At 50.8% G+C, this 23,661-nt stretch overlaps 1 protein-coding gene across 1 annotated transcript in view; it reads right to left on the reverse strand.

Moving 5' to 3' along the window:
- CACNA1A (calcium voltage-gated channel subunit alpha1 A) overlaps positions 1–23,661 on the reverse strand; it is a 247,894-nt gene that overhangs the window by 130,893 nt on the left and 93,340 nt on the right. The window contains 4 exon segments of the mRNA XM_058290314.1: positions 4,193–4,231; positions 4,234–4,344; positions 7,543–7,566; positions 7,569–7,633. Of these exon segments, the coding sequence (XP_058146297.1) occupies positions 4,193–4,231; positions 4,234–4,344; positions 7,543–7,566; positions 7,569–7,633 (239 nt within the window).

Genomic DNA, 23,661 nt, shown 5'->3' on the forward strand with positions numbered 1-23,661 from the left:
CAATCTTATTTCTGGGCCATTATTATTTTCTCTATATCCCAAGCTGCTTCTCCCCACTTTGCTATGCCATGAGACTACTTTAAAGCAAGTCTAAGACATATAATTCATCCATAGATAAGTTGTAATATCTTAAATTTTTCTTAATACCCAAACATCTTTTTGTTACTAATTTTCAGCTGAATGGCAGGTAGTCAGAGCCTATGCTTTATATTATCTCAGTCCTTCAAAACCTGCTGAGATTTGTTTTATGGTTCAAATATAGCCAATTTTTGCAAACGTTCTGCATGCGTTGTGCCGTCGTTGGGGGCAGTGTTTTCTAGATGTCCATTAGGACAAGTCTGTCAATCATGTTGTGTTTTTCTTCCATAGCCTTGCTGATTTTTTTTTTCTTTTTGAGACGTATTGGGCTCAGGAAACTGTCCTAGGGGGGAAAGGGTTCAATATGCACACAGAACTTTCTCCACCAAAGAACTGAGGGCAGAGAGCAAACATGCCCTAAGGCGGTAGAAACCTGTTAACCGACAGCCCCCTCACTGGAAACCAGTTGGGCCCTAAAACTTCGAACAGAATTTGAAGGCACTGAGAAGGAGCAGAGGTGCAGCATTCTTGCTGAACACGTGGAGGCAGGACAGCTTGGGCAAGTCCACAGAAAATTCCCGGAGCGTCCCCACTTACCGCAGCAGCAAGTAGGAGACTCTTTTATTCCGTGAGGCACAAGACATGCCGGAGGTTTTCCAAGTGTGACAAGGTGGGGCCAAAAAACCAAGTCGTGTGTGTGAACGCAAGCTTCCAATAAATGAGAACACGTTCCAACGTACATGCCACCAACCTTGCAAGCACCCCATCCCAAGCTCTACTTAGCACCCAGCAGACAGAAATAAACCGGTGCCGAGGGAGTGAATCTTGACCTTTGGGGCACCCAGTGAAACAGACACTTTTAAGTCTAAGCCTCAGCGTTTCCGTTGCAGGGTAATGCCCTGGGAGGCCACTCCCGCTGCTCCGAGCAAAATGGCGACACGGGCCACCATTGTAAGACGCCGGAAACGCCTTCCCCATGGAACTTGGCGATGCAGGTGATGATCTAATAAACACAGGTTGGAAGGCAGGAATCTTGTAAACATCAGGCTCGGGGCAGGGAGAAAATAATGCATGGGCTGAAGAGTGCCTGCAACTGCAAGCAGGAGAATTGCATCCATCATCCATGTGGAATCTAAGCCGCCTCTTGATCTAGAGGTGGAGGGGACATCACCATCCCAGGGTCCACAGGATGGAGGGATAGAGTATGGATTAGAGTGGACTTGCTGATATTCTACTATGGAACTATTGTGATGAATAATGGAAGAAATTGTAGCATTGATGTGGAGAAAGTGGACACGGTAGCTGCTAAGGGCAGGGAGAGAGAAGAAGGGATGTGATGTGGGGGCATTTTCAGGACTTGGAGTTGTCCTGGGGGGTGCTGCAGGGACAGATGCTGGACATTGTGTGTCCTGCCATGGCCCACTGGGTGGCCTGGGGGAGAGTGTAAACTACAATGTAAACCATTATCCATGTGGTGCAGCAGTGCTCCAAAATGTATTCACCAAAAGCAATGTATGTGCCATGATGATGAAAGAGGTTGTTGATGTGGGAGGAGTGGGGGTATATGGGGACCTCATATATTTTTTAATGTAACATTTAAAAAAAAATAGAGAAAAAAAAATAACACACGGGCTGCTCTGATCGCGGAGAGCCACTGTTTGTTGGAAGGTCGCCACTGCCTGGAACCTTCTCAAGCTGGCACAGTTCCTGGCCCTCCGGTTAACCCATTCGACCCTATCCCCCTCCTTGACTCTGGGCGCCAGCCGCCCCTGCCTCTTGGGTGCTCCAATCGCACACCAGCCCTCGCCGCTGTGTCGTGGCTGCAGACGGAGGCGGGGGCGGAGAGAGGGGGGCTGGTGGTCTCATCTCGAACTGTTTCGGAAGCTCTTGGAAAGCAGGAAGACTTCCGCTTTGGTTTTGCATCTCCCTGTTTAGCACAGGGGCCGGGTGCACAGAAAGAGGGGCCCCCCCCCCACGGAGCGATTCGGAGAACTTTTATCTTTAGCACCTTCGCCCGATGGGTGCTTCTCGGTGGCGTCTCTCTCCCCGCCCCGCCCCGTGCCGCCACCATCCAACACTCGGAGGGGCCCGCTTCCAGAGACACAGTGGTCCCGAGATGCTGGGGAATTTGGTTATAAATATATTTTAAAATTAACCTGCTGCCTGGGTGTCTGCGTAGGGCTCTCTTACTCACGCACGGCTTTATATTTTTAATCCTCGGCTTTTCAGTCACCTTCCTAAATCTAGGTTTCCCACCCATGCCTGCGCTCTCCCGACCGCTCTCAGACCCAGTCCAGCCTTTTCTCTTTCAGGGGAAAACAGACAAACAGAAGCCAAGGACCCAGAAGTTCTCGTTTTTTTTTCTCTCCGTGGCTGGTTTTTCCAAGGGTCCCTTACCCTGCACCCTTTCTCGCGCGTTTCCACCAGGGTGATGCGGCCGGCTGCAGAAATAGCTCTGCCTCAATTAACACCTTCGTCAGGACAGGAATAATTAGGACATTCCATATTGAGCACGCTTCACAGACCCAGGAGAGGGGGCAGAAGGAGCAGGCGAAAAGCAGCGAGAAATCAGCACATCTCGACTAACCCGTGCCCCACTGGGTTTTCCAGCCGCCCGGGCCGGGGCGCTCGTGGGGCGGTGAGGGACGGAGAGCTGCCCCTGGCCCGTGCCTCTCCCGCTACACTAGTGTCCCTTTGAGACCTCACTGTCCAGCTCCCCCCACCCCCAATTCGTGCTTCCCTCGACCCCCCGTCTCTGCCCCCTTGCTGCCTTCGGTTAGCTCGAATACTGAAATAGGGGTACCCCTCATGAGCCAATTCCTAGCCCTTGTTCAGTTTCGAATAGCGAAGAGCTAGAGTTTGGATAATGTCGTGGGATTACAGCCCCCTACTCCCACCGGGCAAGACGCACCCAAGCCCTAACCCCGGGTACCCCATTTGGAAATCGGTCTTTGCAGACGTTAAGGGTCTGGGGATAAAAACCCTGGATTTTAACCCAGTGCGCGGCGTCCACAAGGAAAAGGAGAGGGGCACTGAGCCTGGAGACGCAGGCAGGTGGTCACGGGAAGGTGGAGGCAGAGTGACGCTGACAAGCCAGGGGACTCGGGGTTCACCAGAAGCTGCGAGAGGTCAGGAATGGATGCTTTCCATCAGCCTACGGAGCGCCCTCGATTTCACAGCCCTGGCCTCCCGAATGGGGAGAGAATAAATCTCTGTCGTTAGGAAGTCACCTAACTTGCTTAGGGCGGCCGAGGGGAGCTCATGAAGATAGCACAGGGTTTAACGGAAAATGAGCCCCAAAGTCCCTCACTTCTTCCGTGTGGCCTGTGAGGGGTACCAGCCCCGAAAGACGGCCAGCTCGGGGTGGTCCTGAGCCTTGGGGGTGTCGCCTGCTCCCCCAGCTCTTCTGCCCACCTCCCCTCCTCTTGCCCAGCCGCGAAGGAGTTAACTCTGCACGGCAGAAGCATCTTCCGGCACATCCTTGGGGAGCCCGAGGTTCCGGCACACTCTGCCCCTTAAATCGGGGGGACCGCCCGTTTGTGGGGGCCGCCGCCCACGGAGCAGCCAGGCACCCTTCTCTTTCTCTCTCCCGCTTTAGAACCCACCACGGTCTGAGGTCGCTGAGCCAGGCGCCGTCTAGCTGTACGCGCCTTCACCTGGGGACACCTGCAGACACCTGCTCGGGCCACGGTGCAATATCAGTTCCCACCCAGGAGCAGAGGCGGGGGGGTCAGGACCCCAGCTCCCTCACCCCACTGGCAGGTGACCCTGCGGTGCGTGCTCTACCTGGTCTCCTGGAGCTGCCCCATGGGATTGTGCCTCAGTTGCCCATGGTGGCCTCTGGCTCAATGAAAGTCCCTTTCTTCCACATCTCATCTCCCTAATTATCCCACATCTGCTTCTGGGAGACCCCACCCCATGACGTTACAACCAGCAGGATCTCAGGGGCTATTCCATCCCTTGCCCCTCCCCCAGTGCTTTAGGGAGGGTGGGGTCCCCCTGGCCGCCAGGAGAAGGAAACAAAGCCCTGGCGCAACCCTGCCGGGAGCTCTGTCTTCCCGAGGAGAACCGGAGCAGGGTTGGGCAAAAAGCACATCCGGCTGCTCGGACCTACCTGTTCCCTCTTCGAAGCAGGTGGTATGAAATTTTCCATATAAAATTCTAACCCTATGATTGCAAAAATAAGGATCGCAAAAAATAGGAGGAGGCCGATCTGCAGCAGAGGAATCATCGCTTTCATGATGGATTTCAGGACAACTTGTAAACCTGGAGAGACACAGAGAGAGGCCCAGGGCCCCGTGAGCAAGGCTCCCCCCACCCCACCACCTGGGCCGTTTAAAAGATTCTTTCTAATTTTTTTTTTTTAGCATCTCTTTATATATTCGACATAGGCAGTCCCCTTTGGTGACCTTTTGGGGGCGAGAAATGGAAGAAATGCATTGCTCTCCAAAGCCATGCTTCTGGGCGCAGGGTGGTTCCTCCAAGCAGGGACACTTTTGATTTGTTTCTATTCTGTTTTTTTTTTTTTTCTGCCCAAAGGGGGCATCCTTTCCTAAGGCCCTAGGAGGTATATATTTGCAAGTCTGCACAGGAAAGCAAGCCATGACCCAGTTCCAGGCTTGCATGAGCTCATTGGCTTCTAGAAACAGTCCCGCGGGAAGGCGCAGGAGTGAAACGGGAAGCAGAGCCCAGGCAGGTCCAAGGCCACGAGAAATGGCAGATCCAGGGCTGGGCAGCCTGGCTTCTGGTCGGATGTACTCCCGTGCCCTCAAGCCCTGGGTTACCCAACCCAGAGAGATGGTGGTCAATGAGAAGATGAGGCACGGTCCCTGAGGTGGGGGCGTGGTGGAACGGGAGACAGACCCAGCTGGGCCTCTGAGGACCTGGAGCTGGAAGAGTTCTGCTCCCAGCAGACGAGGGACCCTGGACAAGCACTCAATGCAACCAACCCAATGTCTACCAGCCTCCCACAGAATGATATCCCATCTGTGTCCGTCCATGGCCAAGGGACTCTAAGGTCGCCTTTTCTTTGGAGAGGAAAGGGTTACGCAGATGATAATTAAAATTTCACCCCCTCTTCTAAAAACCCCACAATTTGAAAATTCAAGGAACGTTCCCAACAGCTATCACCGCCCTATTTGCCGCCACAAGGCAACAGAATGGAGTTACCAGTTCCGAGTGATGGCTAATCTTAAGCTTGTATCCTACTGAGCTACATAGTAGTCAAGTCTAGAGTTGAAATTTAGCCTCAGACATACAGCCCTGGGGGCTGCTGGTTTCTTGAATAGAACTATCTGTGGCTCCGTTATGAGCATCTGGTGGTGGGTGAAGGCCACACTAAGCGGGAGCCCTTGGGGTGGTTCAAGGGGCACTTGCAAAATTGTAGCGTTGATGGGGAGAAAGTGGCCACGGGAGCTGCTGAGGGCAGGGAGAGGGAAGAAGAGATGTGAGGTGGGGGCAATTTTCGGGACTTGGAGTTGTCCTGGGGGGTGCTGCAGGGACGGATGCTGGACTCGTGTATCCTGCCTTGGCCACTGGGTGGACTGGGGGAGAGTGTCAACTACAAGGTAAACCACTATCCATGGGGTGCAGCAGTGCTCCAAAATGTATTCACCAAAGCAATGAATGTGCCACGATGATGAAAGAGGTTGTTGATGTGGGAGGAGTGGGGTGAGGGGGTTGGGGGGCATGTGGGGACCTCATATTTTTTAATGAAACATTAAAAAAAAATAGAGAGAAAAAAGGGAGCTCTTCCACTCACTCCAAAGCGTAAGGGTGGGGCTCGGGATACGGGGGAGAGCTGGCGCGACTGGTCGCTTGGCCAGATCCTCCCGGCCCACCAGAGGCCCCACCCTCCAGTTGCTCTAGTGACTCCCAGCTGCTCCACTTCTTTGTAGACTTACCCTTGGTTATCAAGGGCTGTCTCACCTGCGGGGTCCCTGTCCCCCACCCCCAGTGCCCACGATGGACCTACACAGAGGCCGAGTGGCCTCAGTTGGAGGACAACTCAGGGGCCAACCCCACTCCAGAGCTCCCCGTGGGATCACCTGAGTCTGCCTCCTTGCTCATCAGCTTTTCCTCTCTCCTAATAAATCAGGTGCGTCTGAACACCTGTCTAAGCCTCGGCTCGTCGGGAACCCAGCCTAGAGCAACTGCTTCCTGGCTATGCCACCCTGGGAAAGGCAGGTCACCGTCCTGGATCTTGGTGTCTCTGTCCATCCGTGGGTAGGAGGAGAGCACTTGCGTTGCAGGTTAGATGAGGCAGTTTGTATCTAGCAAAGTCCAGGCACTGGCCGGGGGTCATTAAACGGAGCTAATCGAAATTCGCTTTGGGAGGGTCTTTAAAATCATGCAGGCGCCTGCTGATTCCTTGCAGAGGCCAGGGGAGAACTGCTTTCTCAACAACAAAAAAAGACTCTGCTGGGGGAGCAAAAGATCTTTTTAAAAAATTGTCTTTTTAAAAAATTCTTTAAACCTGGATGGCCACGCACCTGGAGAACAAAGCCGGTAAAACGTAACCTGGTGCTACTAATGGAACCCGTCTCCTAGGCTTGTCGTGAGAATAAGGAGGCTTAAGAATGGAAGATACTTAGAACAGTGGCTAGCACATAGCAAGGGCTTTGTCAATTACTCTAATTATCACAGTAGCAATTCTATTTTATAATTGGTGATTATTATAAATTATAATTATTGTCACTACGAATGGACGGAGCAGGGCAGAGAAAGGCCAGCCCTGTTCCTCTCTATGTAAATATATAGGGTTCCTCTCTCTCTATATATAAACATTTGCAGCTGAACCTGTACTTAATCCTGACCTTTCCTAATGCAACTGCCCCCAAAAGGTGGAGGAGAAGCATTCCTGGAGCGTGAGAAAGCTGCACAGAATGAACTTGGGAGCTTATCCCTGTTAGGCTGTAAGAATTTAGGGGAGGCATTTAACTTCCCTGAGCTCAGCTTTCTCCTCTGTAAAATGGGTTCATCGGGTGACTGTGAGGAATAAGTAAGATAATACACGGAAAGTTCTTTCGACAGTTCCTGGTACACAGTAGGCACTAAATAAATGATAAGGGTCGTTGCCGCCGTGGCTTCCGCCCCGGCTTGGAGGCGGCCTGGGTTGACTCCCGGCTCTGCCATTTCGCAGCCACGCCGTGGCCCTGGTTCAGTACGTCAGCCACTGCGAGCCTCAGTTTCCCCATCCGTAAAACATGAGTGCCGAATGAGATAGCGCGTGGCGCTTAGCACGGCTCCGGCACACAGTAGGTGCTCGGCCGACGGGCGCCGTGGTTACAGGGTGAGGCACCTGGCTTGCTTTTGGGCGCTGCCTTGGGTCCGCTGCCGGGTGCCTGGCGATTCCCTGGGGAGCCCCTGGGAGAAGCTGAGGCTGGGGGGATCTGGAGCGCGGGGGACGCTGAGAGCCGCCGGGGCCTCCCCGCGTACCCCTCCTGGGATGGGAAACTCACTCACTTGGGATTCCAGACACCAGCTTGAGGGCCGCAGCACGCGCACAGCTCTCAGCGTCCGTAGGTCAAACTCCGTCCCGACCGTTGCCAGGATGCTGGAAGACAGAAGCCAGAGCAGGAGAGAGAGACGGTGGGTTTGGGGGTCGGACCCTGGGGGGGGTGGGGGGTGGATGCCTTTTACCGGCTGGGTGACTGCGGGTGCGTCGTTGTATACCACGGGTGTCGCCACCTGTAAAAAGGTGCTGCTGGGACGTACCGCGTGGGATGACGGGGGATGGACGAGGGCCCAAGGGGGGCCGGCGGTGGACGGCCGAGAAACGTGGGGTTTCTTTGGGGTGGGAGGGACGAACGCTTCCCTGCCGCAGGAGTGACCCCGGAAATTTCACAACCCACGTGGCGCGGCCTTGACCAATCAGAGAGGCTTGTGGGGAGCTCCTGGGGCCTGGGGGGAGAGGGGTGGGGTGCTGGGGGCTCCTTGAGGGGTTCAGGGGTGACAGCTCTTTACCAACCTGCAGGAAAGCAGGTCAGTATTAAGAGCCCGGGATGGCCAGGTTCAAATCCCAGCTCTGCACTTCCCAGCTGGTTGATCTAAAGCAAGCCACGTTCCTTCCTCCCTACCTCAGTTTCCCCTTTTGCATAACAGCGGTAAAATCACGCCGACGCCGCGAAGGTGGAGAGTGCTAAAAATGAGTTAATGCTGTGACTTGCTCGCACGGTGCCTGGCACACTCCACGCACTAAGCATCAACCGTAAAAGGGGGCTGAGATCCCAAGTCTTGAGTACGAAGTCACTCTCAGAAAAAGGACAGGGGGAGCGGATGTGGCTGAAGTATTTGAGTGCCCGCCTCCCACATGGGAGGTCCCAGGTTCGGTTCCTGGTGCCTCCTAAAGAAGACAAACAATGAGCAGACAACGCGCAAAAACAATGAATTGACAATGAGCAAAACAAACCAACAAGCAAAAAACCCATAAAACACAAACGAGCAGGGAGTAGATGTGGCTCAAGCAGTTGATCACCTGCCTCCTACATGGGAGGTCCTGGGTTTGATTCCTGGTGCCTCCTAAAGAAGCCAAGCAAACAATGAGCAGATAATGAGCAAAAAAACCCAAACCAGTGACCAAGGCAATGAGCAAACAACGAACAGAGAACAAGCAATAAAACCCACAAACACAAACGAGCAGGGAGCGGATGTGGCTCAAGCAGTTGAGCACCCGCCTCCCACATGGGAGGCCCTAGGTTTGGTTCTTGGTGTCTTCTAAAGAAAAAACAGACAGACAATAAACAAAAGAAGAAAAAAAATAGGAAAAAAAACCCAATGAGCAGATAATGAGCAAAAACAATGAGCACACAATGAACATGCACAATGAACAAGAAACAACAAACAAAAAACCAATAAGCAAACAGATGAGGGAGGTACAAATGGTACATGATTCCAATATACGAAACATCGAGAATAAGCAAATTCATGAAGACAGGTGGAAGATTACAGATTACCGAGGTGGTGGGACAGGCACGGGGAGAGGAGGGAAGGGAAGTTACTGCCTAATGGGTGCAGAGTTTCTGTTTGGGGTCATGGAAAAGTTTCAGGAATGGTTGGTGGTGAGCATCGTACAACATTGTGAATATGATGACACCACTGAATTGTATACCTGAAAGTGGTTAAAATGGGGAATTTTAGGTGGTATATATGTTACCCCAATAAAAAAAAAGTCACTGCTGTAAAGGAAATGAACGAGAGCCATTTCTTTTTCAATTTTTAAAAAGACTTTTATTTATTTATTTTCCCTCTCCCCTCTCCCGCCCTGCTGTTTTTGCTGTCTGTGTTGTCTTCTCATTTTCTCTTTTCTAGGATTCACCGGGGTTCGATCCTGGGGACCTCTGATGGGGAGAGAGGTTCCCTGTCAATTGTGCCACCTCGGTTCCTGGTCTCTGCTACGCTTCACCTTGACTCTCCCCTTGTCTCTCTTTGGATGCGTCATCATCTTGCTGTGTGACTCACTTGTGCTGGCACCGGCTCACCCCATGGGCACTGGCTCGTCGCGCGGACACACTTTCTCTTCTTCTTTTCACCAGGAGGCCCAGGGATCGAACCGGGTCTTCCCATAAGGAAGGCAGGTACCCCATCACTTGAGCCACCTCCGCTTCCCGAGTCATTTCTAATCGGCAAGACGAGTGTCCCTAGAATCCCTCCAGGGAAGATGCTGTCCTCTGACCCTGGGGTGGGCTGAATCCTGTGCCCAGTTTAGACGTGTTTGTAACTTTAATCCACACTCCTGGATTTAGGCGCTCTCTCGAAGACGTTGCTTCTAGCGGTGGTGTGGTCTGGCTGAACGGGGCTGGTTCTTAACTGGGTCCTTTATAAGGAGAGGGAATTCAGACATAAAGCCACAGCAGGGAGATGGGTGCCGCTGGGTCAGCAGGAACCCGGAAGAGAAAGGAGAGGCCCTCGCCGTGTGCTGGGAACGCCAGGGAACCCCGAAGAGCGCGGCAAACCGGCAACGAGGCTACCTGCCTCTGGTTTGAAGCAAGGTTTTGAGCCTCCAAAACAAGGAGGCTCTACGTTCCTGTTGTTTAAGTATTCCCATCGGGTGCTATTTGTCCTAGCGGCTCCGGGGCACTGAGGCAGACTTCATCTATAAAAGAACGACTGGTGAGACGAAGGGTCCCACAGCCCGTCCCTCGGAAACCGAGAGAAGCCCCCAGGAAGCATCCGTCTCAGAGGCGGGGGCCGTCGTGTGAGCTGTCACGGCACAAGCCCGGAGAAGAGACCGTCGTCGGAGCTTCCGATGATGGGCAAGGAACGCCCAACACCGGAAGGCTCTGAGATTAAGGAGACGGGGGGCGGCCACGGCAAGTAATAACCCTGCGTGTCCCGTCCTGCCCAGGGGACGCGACTTTCCGTTTCAGCCAGTGGCCAGCAGGCAGCTGTTGTCCACGGGCAAATCTGCGTCATGCCCAGAGAGCGAGCAAGAGCCTGCTGCAAACCTCCACCTGACCGAGGGGGGCTGGCAGACCCCCCACCCCAGCTCCCCTTGCCCTTGATTCCGGACCCTTCCGAGGAGCGACTTCTTCGTGGGTTTCCGGGGCGCTGAGCCCCATTGCTTACGGGGATCATTTCCCCGAAGATCCGCCCTCCCCTTCATTTCCACCTTCCTCCACCTCTGCTTCCTGGGATAGGTCACCTGCTTGCCCCCCGGATGCCTGTTTCAGGGTCTGCTCCTGGGGCATCACAATGGAGACGCGCAGCCTTCCCAGCTCTTCTGCAAGACTCTTCCAGAGCAGAGGTAAACGTGCTAGTTTGAACGGCAAAGTGTGAGCATCTGCACACCTCCTACGTGCCAGCCAGAGCAAGACATTCCTGCCCCACGGCGCCAACAAGGAAGACAGGACTTAACAAGCAGACACAGGCATACCTTGTTTTATTGCACTTCACAGGTACTATGGGCTTTTTTTGGAGATTTTTTTTTAACTGATTGATGGTGTGGCCACTCTGTGTCGAGCCAGTCTATCAGCGCCATTGTCCCAATGGCCTGGCTCACTTTGTCTCTTTCCCATTTTAATTAAGGTCTAGATAGTGTTGCTTTAGACAAAGTGCTTTTGCACACTTAAGAGACTACAGTATATTGGGAAGCGGATTTGGCTCAACGGATAGAGCATCCGTCTACCACATGGGAGGTCCAGGTTCAAACCGAGGGCCTCCTTGACCCGTGTGCAGCTGGCCCGTGCGCAGTGCTGATGCGCACAAGGAGTGCCCTGCCACGCAGGGGTGTCCCCCGCGTAGGGGAGCCCCACGCACTTGCAAGGAGTGCGCCCCGTAAGGAGAGCCGCCCCACGCGGAAAAAAGTGCAGCCCGCCCAGGAATGGCGCCGCACACACGGAGAGCTGATGCAGCAAGATGACGCAACAAAAAGAAACACAGATTCCCAGTGCTGCCGAGAATGCAAGCAGACACAGAAGAACACACAGAGAGCAGACAACGGAGGGCGAGGGGAAGAAGGAGAAATAAATAAATAAAATAAAATATATCTTAAAAAAAAGAGACAAGAGTATAGTGTAAGCATCACTTTTACACGCACTGGGCAGCCAGAAAAATTCGTGTGGCTCGCTTTATCGAGATAGGCGCTTTATTGCGGTGGCCTGAAACCAAACCCACGCCATCTCCAAGGATGCCTGTGCACACAGTGAATGAATCTGCCGCGGGGGCGATGCATTAACAGGTGACAACTTGGAGGGCACACGGCAGCTGGGATTAACTGGTCTGGGGCCCCCCAAAGTCAACGTCTGGTCGATTAGGAGGAGTAATTGAGGTCAGTGGGCGAAGAACTTTCCAGGCTGGAGAGAAGGGGCCCCGGGAACGGAGATGGTGCCCTGGCTGGGATTTGGAAAGACAGGGCATGCCGTGATGCCGGAGAGGCACGCACCGCGCCCTCAAAGAACCTGGAATTCAATTCACCCTGATCCTCTCTCCACCCCCCCGTCCCGCCCAAACTTCCCGATATTCATTTGAGCTCCTCAAGCTCTGTCTCAATGTTCACTGTTGCATTTCTGGCCTCTTACTTGCTTCCCTCTTGGCAGACGGAAGAAGCTGCTTAGGGGGTGGAGAGCAAATGGCAGGCACTGAGTCTTCCCGTAATCTTTGCTAACATTAAACGACGCGCCCCTAATGCACCAGGTCCTGTCCGTGCCGGAGACACAAGTCACGGCGTCGGGGGAGACCGAGAATAAATTCAATGTATTTTGCTTGAAGTCAGAGGGGATGGGTACCACGGAGAGAAGCAAATCAGGGAAGAGGGCAGCGGAGAGTTGGCGACGTCGGGGGAGTGGCAACGTTTACGTCGAATGTCCAGAAATAAAGAACCGTGGCAATGTGACAAGCGCCACAGATGCATTTGCATTTCCTAGTAGCCGCCTTAGAGAGGTAAAATGAAAGGGGCGAAATTGAACTTTACTAGGTTTTATTTTACCCGATTTATCCGAAGCAGGACCGAGTCAACAGGGAATCAATGGAAAAGATCGTTAGGAAGATCCCGTACCTTCTTTTCTTTGGGCCAGTCTTAGAAATCCGGTGCATGTGACACATTTACGACGCGTCTCAAGTGCTCCATAGCCACCGTGGACGGCACGGAAGGTGGCCTTCGAGTCATGGCTTGAAGGACGCACGGCTGCGTCAGGACCGGCAGGTGTGGGAAGCGCTCCAGGCAGGGGAAGGGCCAGTGCAAAGGCCCCGAGGCTGGCCCGTGCCTGGTGCGCTTGAGAAACGACGAGGAGGCCAGTGTGCCTAGAGCGGAGTGGACCAGGGGGCGAGCGGGGCAGACATGGGCAAAGGGGTGAGGAGGCAGGCTGTACAGCATCTCGGGGGCTGTGGAGAGGACTTGAGGGAAGTGGGAGCCATGGGAGGGTCTGTGCAAAGGAGCGAGGGAAGCTGGCTATTAAAATAAGATCTCTGCAGCGGGAGGAGTGAGTGCAGGGGGCCGAGGGACGAAGAAGGTACACTGGTCCCGGTGAGGCCTAATGGTGCTGGACCAGAGAGGTTGTGCTGGATACAAGGGAAAGAGTGGGATGAACTAAACCCCATCCTCTGGGGCCCCCCACAAGAGATCCCAGGTCTGGGGGATGCACGAACGAGGAGGAAATTACTGCAGAAAGAGACGATGGAGGGTCGTAGCTTAAAGAGCCCGGCACACACAGTCGGGGATGCCGAGACGTCAGTGCCTCAGACTCAGAGTCAAACCCCGGTCCTGCACTTTCTCCCGGGGTGCCCCTTGCTAAATTCCTCAACCTCTCAAGCCTCAGGAATGAGGATAATCCGACTCCCCGCCAGCTTCGAGCATTCTGAGCCGACACCCCGAAACGTCCCATCTCCAGATCTCGCTTGCTGGCAGGAGGGGAAGCGAGGAAGGGGTGAACGGAGGGAGAAGGTGAGGCTGGGAGCAAGCGAGAGGCAGAAGGCTTTGCGCTGGGTGAGCGAGCAGGGGAGGCGTGCGGAGGACGGTGGTGGCTGCGGAGAGGGGCTCGGTCCTGCGGACGCCGGGGAGTCATGTAAGGTTTCAGAGCCGCGGAGGGACATGATTAGGGCTGGCACTGGGGAGACAACCTGACAACTGCAAGGACAGATTGGTGGCGACGGAGGCAGGAGTGGGAAGGGAGCGGGCCGGCGTAACGAGCCCTGGAACTGGGACAAAGGCGGGAGGTGGACAAGGAAGACACCGATTTATATATAGCTGCCATTGGTGGCTCTGCGCTCGGCTCGGCAAGTCCCTGGTGCCTCTTGACGGGAGGCAACGAGAGTCCCATTTCACAGAGGAGGAAACGAAAACCGAGAGAAGTCAACGGCACACAGAGGGCTTCACCACTGAGTCAGCACCTGAAGGCAGGCCCACTGGGCCCCAGAACCTCAGTTCTCAACCGCCAAGCTTCACCACCTCATGTGGGTAGTTGGATGGGTGGTGGCATTGGGCGGGAAGAAAGAGAAGGAAGGTGCCTCCTCAAAATGTTACACGTGAATCTCTGGAAGTCAGAGGCGATGGGTACCAAGGAGAGAGGCAAAAATTCTCCTTTCTTTTGAGTGGTTCCCCAAAAGAATTAAAAACAGGAACTGAGAGAGTGGATGTAGCTCAGTGGTTGAGCTCCTGCTTCGCATGAATGAGGTCCCAGGTTCAATCCCCTTTATCTCCTAAAAAAAACCCAAAAACATAAAACAAAGCTGGGACTCAAGTACTGTACACCAATGTTCATAGCAGCATTATTCACAATAGCCAAAAGGCGAAAACAAGCCAAGCATTCATCAACAGATGAACGAGTAAACAAAATGCGGTCTATCCCTACACTGGAATAGTATTCAGCATAAAAAAGCTACCTCCTAAAGCCTCCATGTTGCTCAAATGTGGCCACTCTCTAAGCCAAACTCAGTATGTAAATGTATTACCTTTCCCCCAGTGTGGGACATAACTCCCAGGGATGAGCCTCCCTGGTGCTGAGAGATTACTACCAAGCACCAGCTAGTAATGTAACTAGAAAAAGACCTTGAATAAAAGAGTCAACTCAGACCAGCAGAATCTCTCCGCCTACATGTAGTTCTGATACGTGCTACAACATGAATGAAGCTTGAAGACATCATGTTGGGTGAAAGAACCCAGACACAAAGAGTCAAATATTGTACAATCTCACTTATATGCAGTAATTAAAAAGTGCAAATTCATAGAGACAGAAGATAGAATAGATGTTACCAAGGGTGGGGGGAGTGGAGAGTGGGGAGTTAAAGAGTTTCTGTTTGGGGTGTTGAAATAGTTTTGGAAATGGATGGTGGTGATCGTAGCACAACATTGTGAATGTAATTAACACCACTGAAATGTACACTTAAAATGGTTAAAATGGCCAATTTTATGATACATATGTTACCACATTTAATTTTAAAAAGAGTGAGGAGGGAAACATGGCAGCCTAGCTCATTCATTTATTCAGCTAGTGTTTGGTGAATCCCTACTGTGTGCTAGGAAAAATATGTAGTATTTTAGGTGGTGAGAAGTGGTTGGAGATCAATATGGCAGGCAGCAAGGTCTTTGGAACACTTGAGCATGGGCGGAATTGCTGTTGATTGAGATGGGGAAGACAGAGGAAGGGGTAGGCTAAGGGGGAAGAGGAGGAGCTGGGTTACATTGGGTTGAGGTTGAGATGCTAATCCCTGTACCCCCCGGAGAAAACCTTGCAATGGCTTCCCTCAGGCTTAGAATAAAATCTAAGGCTTTGCCATGACCCCTTTACACTTGGCCTTCCTGACTGCTCTGACCTCAGCTCACTCAGACCCCCTTTCTCTTCTGCCGACCCGAAAAATGCCGTCCCACCTTGGGACTGTCATGGCGGATGTTTCGTCAGTGGCGAATGCTCGTCCTCATCCTCTCTCTTCTGCAAAGCTGGCTTCTTCAAAGCCTTCAGGTCACAGCTCCAATTGTGCCTTCTAAGAGAGGACTTCCCTGGCCACACTAGCTAAAGATTCTGCTCCTGTATCTGGAATTATATTGTTAATTCATTTGTATTTATGGTTCACCTCCTCTTCTAGGATGTCAGCTCTTGAGGGCAAAGACCTTTTTTTTTTTTTGTAGACACATTTCATGGCCTAGCAGGTACTCAATAAATATCTAGTGGCTGAAAGAGTAAAGAGTGACGAAGGACATGGTTTTGGTAGACCAGATATCCCAGGGTTGATGGATCGGGTAAAAAAAAGCTGATGGTCCTGAATGGAACACTGGGGAAGGGATTTGAGAAAAAAGATGAAGTCACCAAGGAGGGGACCCACATCAAAGAGTGGGTTAGAGTTTTGAGGAAGAGTTTTGACTTCATTGGCCTCTGTGATGTATTGCCTGGTGTCCCCACAAAAAGATATGCTGAAATCCAAATCTGAAGGACTTCAGAATTCCATTGAAGATGGAATTAGTTCAAACAAGGTCAAACTGGGTAGGGTGGGCCTTCAACCCAATATGACTGGTGTCGTTACAGGGGAGAAGAGTCATAGAGACACAGGGAGAAGGCCATGTGAAGATGGAGGTGGAGAGGAAAGTGAGGCATCTAGAAGTCAAGGAATGTCAAGGATTTCCAGCTACAACTGGAAACTCAGAAGAGGCCAGGGAGGTTTCTCCTGTCCAGGTTTCAGAGGGAGGTTTCTGCCATCTTGATTTTGAACTTCCAGTCTCCAGACCTGTGCAACAATACTTTCTGTTGTTTTAGGTCACCCCGTGTGTGACACTTTGTTACAGCAGCCAACGGAAACCAAGACACCCTCCAAGGCAGCACGGAGATGAGTTAAAATGTAAAGGATGAAGAAAACCCACTATGTAAGGTCACTGGGGAGTCTTGCTGTAGAGAGACAGGAAAGAGAAGCAAGTTGCTGATGGATGAGAGAGAAAGAGTAGAGGAAATTGGGCTGTGGGTCTGGCTATGAACAGAGAGAATTTTCAGGGTGGGAGAGAACTGAGTGTGTCAAGAAAGAGAAGCTGATGTTGTATCCTTTGGCCTTTAGAGTTGCACCACCCAATACAGTAGCCACTAGCCAGAGGTAGCTATTTAAATACAAATTTAAATGAAAGCAAATTAAAAAATTCAGTTCCTCAGTTGCACCAGCTGTATTTCAGGTGCTTAACAGCCATATGTGGTCAGTGTGTACATTGGATATTTTAATCATTCCAAGAAGTTCTATTGGATGGTGCTGCTCGGTAGGGCAGTATTTTTCACCTCTTGTGTTCACAGCTGTATCTCCAGAACCTAAAACTATGCCTGGCATACAGCAGGTGCTCACTAAATGTTTGCTGAATGAATGAATGACGGAGAAGTAAAAATGAAGGAAAGTGTAGGAAGATCTAATAGAGCAGCTAGAAGAGATGGAAGACTGGGTAGAACAGGGACTGGAAAAAGAATCTTGGAAGACACTCATGGTTGTTTATTTAAAGTCACCCCATCCTTCCCCTCACTTGTAGAGCCCACCCCCATCAAAGAGGCAGAAAATGCCTAATAGTCGCTCTTTCCCAGGATTCCTTGCAGTGGAGCACATGACTCAGTCACGTGCCCAAGTGGAGGAGAGTTATAAAGTCTGCTGGGCACTTCCAGAAAAGAGACACATGGCAGAAAACTGCCCTTCCTCTTCTTTAGCCAGATGCTTTAGACAAAAGGGGTGGGCTGGGCAGAAGAAGGGACTGACTTTCAACTGAGGCTCAAATTCAGCTTGGAGCTGTGGCCGCCATCTTGGGATCTTCCTTCTCTTGTATACGCACATACTCATACACTCCTCTCCCAGGAAGAACTGATGTCACGCTTTATCTCACCAGATCTGAGTGTGCTTGTGCATATTTTGAGCATGCACGTTTTTGAATTTACACCAGTGGTATGAAGTGACACATATTCTGCTGTTTCCTGTTTTCACCAAGGCACGTGTCCTCAAGACCTCATCCACGGTGCTATGTGGATGTGAATTCTGGGGCTCCCCCTGAGCATTTTTGGGGAGCAACGTGTCTTACCACCCTGCCCCCCCGGTGGCCTCCACCTCCCCTCACTGCATGCGGTGCTGGAGCAAACGTCCTCATACACGCCCCCTGATGTGGGTACCTGGAAGTCCACCTGCTGATGGCGCGTGATTGAATGATTTAATCAGCTCACATGCTGCAGGTACCCTGTGATTAGGCTGGTCCTAATCCAAGAGCACTGTGGGAGATTCCTATCCTTTCACATCCTCTCCACCCTACCCTCAACCCATTATCCACCTTGCTCATTTTTTTTTCTAGTATAAAAGACATAAAGAGACACTCATTGTTTGAATTTCCATCTTTCTGATGACAACAGGTTTTGGGCACCACGTCAGATGCTTATTAGCTTTTCCGATTTCTCTTCCTTAATCTGCCTGTTCACATGTTTTGCTCATTTTCCTGTTGGGATTGCTGTGTTACTCTCGTCGCTGTGAAGACGTCTCCTTGTACGGCGCTGTCCAAGAAAAATTTTCTGCAATGATGAAATGTTCTGCATCTGTACCGTCTGATACGGTAGCTACTAGCCATCTGCAGCTCTTGAGCAGCTGAAATGTGGCTGACGTGAAAGAGGAACTGAGTTTTAAATTCTATTTCGTTTTAATTCATTTACATCCCAAAATAACCACATGTGTCTAGTGCCTCATAAGGGTGAGAGGTTAGATATTGCTCCCTGGTCAGGCTTTCTACCCTTCCATCCGTTACTCAACAAATTTCTCTAGTTCTTACCATGAGTCATACACTATTCTAAATACTTACCGTGTTAATTCATTTAAAACAACCTCATGTGGGGGATATTATCTTCATTTACTGATGAGGAAACCGAGGCACAGAGAGTTTGAGTCACTTGCCCAAGGATGCACAGCAAAGGGTGGAGACAGACTCTGGACCCAGGCAGGCGGGTGGCAGAACCACACCCACTGTGCGTTTATTTGAACAGAACATTCGTTTTATGCCCTTTGTGCTTTTTAAAGTTTTTTTTTTTAATTGAGGTAAAATCCACATAGCATACAACGAACCGAGAGCATTTGTTTTAATGCAATCCTCTACTTTTTGGCCTTGGAGTTTGTGCTTTTAAATTCCGTTTAAGAAGTCCTTTCCCTATCCCCTGGGTTACACAGATAGGCTCCCGTATTTTCTCCCCTGAATGTTAAATTCTTATCACTCCCATTAGGCCCTCTCAAGCTCTTTAACCTTCGGCTGTGCAGCAGTTCTTTCCTATTTGCCTTTTTAAATAGAGGATTGAACAAAAGGACACGTTTCTATTTTTGGTGGCTTCTGAAGCCCTCGTAAAGTGCAGCGTTTCCCTCAATAAAAAACGGCAGGAGCAGATGCAAAAAAACCCCAGAGGGCGGGGAGGAAAGCGATTCTAGAAAAGGCCGGCGGCTTGGGAGGGCTGGGTGCCCCGGACTCCTCAAAGAAGGGGACGGCGGTGGAAGGACGGCTGCTGGATTTGGAGAGTAGAGGGGCAGGGACCATTTGAAGGCATTTCTTGCAAGGACTGAAGGAGGATGTGGCAAGGAAACCTCTTGGAGTTGGGAATAATGATCTTGTGGCCGGATGGGTGGGGAGGTATGGGGTGTGTCTTAGTCAGCCAAAGGGGCGCTGATGCAAAATACCAGAAATGGGTTGGTTTTTATAAAGGGTATTTGGGGTAGGAGCTTACAGATCCCAGGCCATAAAGCATAAGTCACGTCCCTCCCCAAAGTCTATTTGGAGCAGGATGGCTGCCGACGTCTGCGAGGGTTCAGGCTTCCTGGGTTCCTACGTTCCTGGGGTTTGCTTTCCTCTCAGTTCAAGGTTCCTCTCTTCCAGGGCTTGCTTCTCTCTGGGCTCAGAGTTCCTTTCTTCCCAGGGCTTGCTTCTTCCCGGACTCAGGGTTCCTCTCTTCCTGGGGCTGGCTTCTCTTTCCTCTGTGTGCTTACTTCCCGGGGCTCCAGCTTAAGGCGTCAGCATCAAACGCCAACATCAGAAATCCCACCTCTCTCCCTTGCCCTGCCATTCATCTGTGAGTCCCCACGCCCTAATGATGTGGCCCAATCAAAGCCCTAACCATAACTCAATATGCCCAGGTATGGATCATATGACAAGCATACTCCAATATCTATTTTTGGAATTCATAACCATATCAAACTGCTACAGGGTATATGCTCGATAGAGGAGATTTGTCCAAGTTTGTGAGCAAAGAGCAAAGGATCACAGGAGAAGGGGCACTGGGAGATCTAAAAGAAGTGTTTGATGGGGATAAAGTTTGGAGGAAATGGAGAGCATTTCCAATTGAAGTCCCAAACATTTTTTGGATGCCTTCTACAGGGAGAGAGGGCCTCCTGGGTCAAAATAAAAACAAAAGGTAGCTCGCACACCCAGCTGGCGGGAGATTAAATTGGTACAACTCTTTGGGAACGTTGGTAGGCAGTTTCTACCACAGCTAAACAGATTCCTGCCCTGTGACCCAGAAATTCCACGCTTAGGAATGTCTCCCAGCGAAAAGTGAACTATGATCTCCAAAAGACACGTGCAGCAAATATGAGAGTGTTTTTTCACAAACTTTAACAAATGCACAATACAAATACACAGAGTTAATAATAGGGGGTGTATGGAAAAATATATACCAAATGTAAGCTATGGACCATCATAGTAATGCTTTGTTTTGTTTTTAAGATTTTTAAAATATTTATTTCTCCCCCTCTCCCCCCAGTTGTCTGCTCTCTGTGTGCATTCACTGCGTGTTCTTCTGTGACTGCTTCTATCCTTATCAGCAGCACAGGAATCTGTGTCTCTTTTCATTGCGTCATCTTGCTGTGTCAGCTTTCCGTGTGTGCGGCCCCACTCCTGGGCAGGCTGCACTTTCTTTTGCGCTGGGCAGCTTTCCTTACGGGGTGCACTCCTTGCGCATAGGGCTCCCCTACACGGGGGACACCCCTGCGTGGCAGGGCACTCCTTGTGTGCATCAGCACTATGCATGGGCCAGCTCCACACGGGTCAGGAGGCCCGGGGTTTGAACTGCAGACCTCCCATGTGGTAGGCAGATGCCCTATCCATTGAGCCAAGTCCGCTTCCCCGTAGCAATGTTTTGATGATGTCCTTTCATAAATCTGTAACAAACATTCTACAACAATGTGAGGTGTCGGCGGAAGGGTGATGTACGGGAATTCTGCACATTGTGCATGTTTTGTTTTGTAAGCCCACAACTTCTCTAATAAAATAAAGACACGTAGGAGAAGAGTTCAAAGCAGGTCTCTCTGCCACAGCCCGAAATATGGAAATTACCCAAATGTTCACCATCAGTAAAATGGATAAAGAGGCGATAAAATATACACAGCCACAAGAATGAACCACCTACAGCTACGGCAGCCGACACGGACAGATCCCACAAACACGACGTCAAGGGAAAGGGACCAAAGAGGGTGGACCGTATGATGCCACGTGCTCAAATACATTTAAAAAAAAATCTGTGGAATTGCACAGCACAGTCATGAACTTGAAGTTAAACCACGGATTCTAGTTAGCAGTACAATGATAAAAACGTGCTTTCATCAACTGTAACCAAGGTACCACAACCCTGAAGGTGCTAATCAAAGGCTGGTGCATGGGGATCATGGATCTTATGCATGATTCCTCTGTGTACCCACAACTTCTCTAACAGAAAACACAGAGAGGTAGTAAGGAGCCAAATCACGTAAGCCCTACCATCGGGCAAAATTAAGGACTAAGGCTACGAAGCTGCTGAGCAGGCGAGTGGCATGATCAGGGCTTAAAGGAGAATTAGAAACCATTGCTTGGACCCCTGCTTGGTGCTCCTGACAGAATTCCATACTGACTGCTTTTCCACCGGGGCCACAGCACAGCTGCGCAGGTTGTACACTGCCCAACTCCAGGCAACGGTGCCTGTGGAATGGCAAAGCAAGGTGGCACCATTATCTATACTGGCTGGAGGCTTGTTTAAACCTAACCTCACTAAGTTGTGTGCCTCACACCTCTCCCCCCTCCCAGGCTGGTGAGGGATGTACCAAATTAAAAAAAAAAAAAGAAAAGAGAAGAAGAAACAACTCAAAAGCAAAAACAAGCAAAACTAATGGATGCTTTTCCACGTCAGAATGGGATTGCTGGGGACGGGTGGGGCGTCAGGGGACTTCCGGTGGCTGGGATGTTCTCTTTTCTGATCTGGGTACTGCTGCCATAAGTATATTCAAGTTTTGAAAGTTCCTCAAGCTGTGCCCAAATGATACGTGTGCTTTCTTGTGTGTAGGTGATGCTTCGGTATAAAGTTCAAAAAATAGTACGAAAAAGTAGCTAACGTTTATCGAGTGCTTGCTTAAGCCAGGTGGCGTGCATTCTTTCATTCAGTCCCCAGAAGGATCCTACGAAGTGGATCCTATCACTCGCTCTCCTTTCCAGTTCAGAGAGGTTAAGTTACTGCTCCAAGAGCAGCACAGTTATGACGTGGCCAAGCTGGGTTTGGATCCCAGCTGGCTTCTCTCACAGTACCCTTCATTTCTAACTACTCTGCAAAACTTCCCAGGCTTAGAAAGTGCAGGATGTGTATTTTTCCAAAACACAGGGAAAAAGTTTTTCTTAACGGAGGAGATGATTGCAAAGAAATTGAAAGGGAGGGAGAGTTTATAAAAGTGCCTGCCAACCCACTGGGGTGGCTCTAATTTTTAAAAAAAGACAGAAAATAAAGTGTTGGCACAGATGTGGAGAAATCGGAACTCTTGTGCATTGGTGGGAATGGAAAATGCTGCGGCTGCTGTGGCAAAGAGTCGAGCAGTGCCTTAAAAAGTTAAACATAGAACTACCAGATGACCCGGCAATTCCACTCGTAGGTAGAGTTCACCCCAGAGAACTGAAGGCAGCGATGCAGGTATTTGTACCGATGTTCATAGCAGCATTATCCACAAGAGCCAAAAGGTGGAAGCAACCCAAGTGGCCATCATGGAGGAGTGGGTAAACAAAACGTGGTCCGCCCATTCAATGGATTATTATCTGGCTATAACAAGGAAGGACGTTCTGACACAAACTCCAAAGTGGAGCTACGGCAATGAATGAATGAATGAAGCAAGGCACAAGAGGACAAATATTGTATGGCTCCATTTACCCAAGATCTATAAATAAAGATCAAATTTGGAGAGATGGAGTAGATTAGAGTCACCAGCAGCCAGGAGGTGGGAGTGGGGGGGAATGGGGAGTTGTCGCTTCAAAGGTGCAGTGTTTGTAAATGTTAGAAATTTAGGAATTAAAAAAATATAGATATATTTTGAGGAGCTTGATTCTCAAGGAGGCCCCGTGGCAGAGAATGGTACCAGCTCTTCTTCCTGGACATTCAACCTTCTACATTTCTAGCCAGTGGAGAGCGAGGTATGCCAATTCTAGGCCAGAGCCAGAGAAATTGCCCAGGTGCTCTCCTCTGTCCCCTCTTCCCTTCTTTAGCTCGACCTTGGAAGCCATGGGCTGAAAATGAGAAGCCACAGTACGGGGGACTTGGAGGAGAGCTGCCTGCTCTTCACAAGTACCAGTTTTGGACTTTGTGTGTGTCACTTAAACCTCTATTGCGTTTGAGTCTTTCTACGGGTCGGGCTTTTTTGTTGTCGTAGCAGCAAGCAGTTATCTCATACGCTTAACATCTAATACACTTCCACAGCTAAAAGGTGGGCCCCTTGGGGGCCAGGGAATTTTCCCTCTGGAGAAGTGCTGGATCCCAGGAGGTGGCAGGGCTTAACAACTCTTTGCTGAATGAATTGTCACCTTCTGTTTTTCCTTCCGGCTGCATGAAAGACGAGACAGTAGAGTACATGAGCGTGTTGGGTCTCAGGTGGGAAGGCTTACAGCCTGTACAATTATTTACTAATCGCCTACCCCGGGCAAGTTCTCAAGCCTCGGTTTCCCCACAGGAAGCAGAGAGAAACTAAAAGCCTTTTTTTTTTTTTTTCCCTCTCTCCCTCTTTTTCTCGGGGACGGGGTAAGGATTAAATGCGATCGTTCACGGAAAGTGCTGAGCACATCGCCCGATGCCGAGTAAGCGCTCGGGAAGGAGCGGCTGCGAGGAGCTGGGCAATTCTCGTTCTCCAAGCAAACATGCAGCCTCGAAGCTGCCTCTGCAATCAGCTCTGACAAAT

This window comes from Dasypus novemcinctus, chromosome 30 (assembly GCF_030445035.2).
Source record: "Dasypus novemcinctus isolate mDasNov1 chromosome 30, mDasNov1.1.hap2, whole genome shotgun sequence".
NCBI classification, from domain to species: domain Eukaryota; kingdom Metazoa; phylum Chordata; class Mammalia; order Cingulata; family Dasypodidae; genus Dasypus; species Dasypus novemcinctus.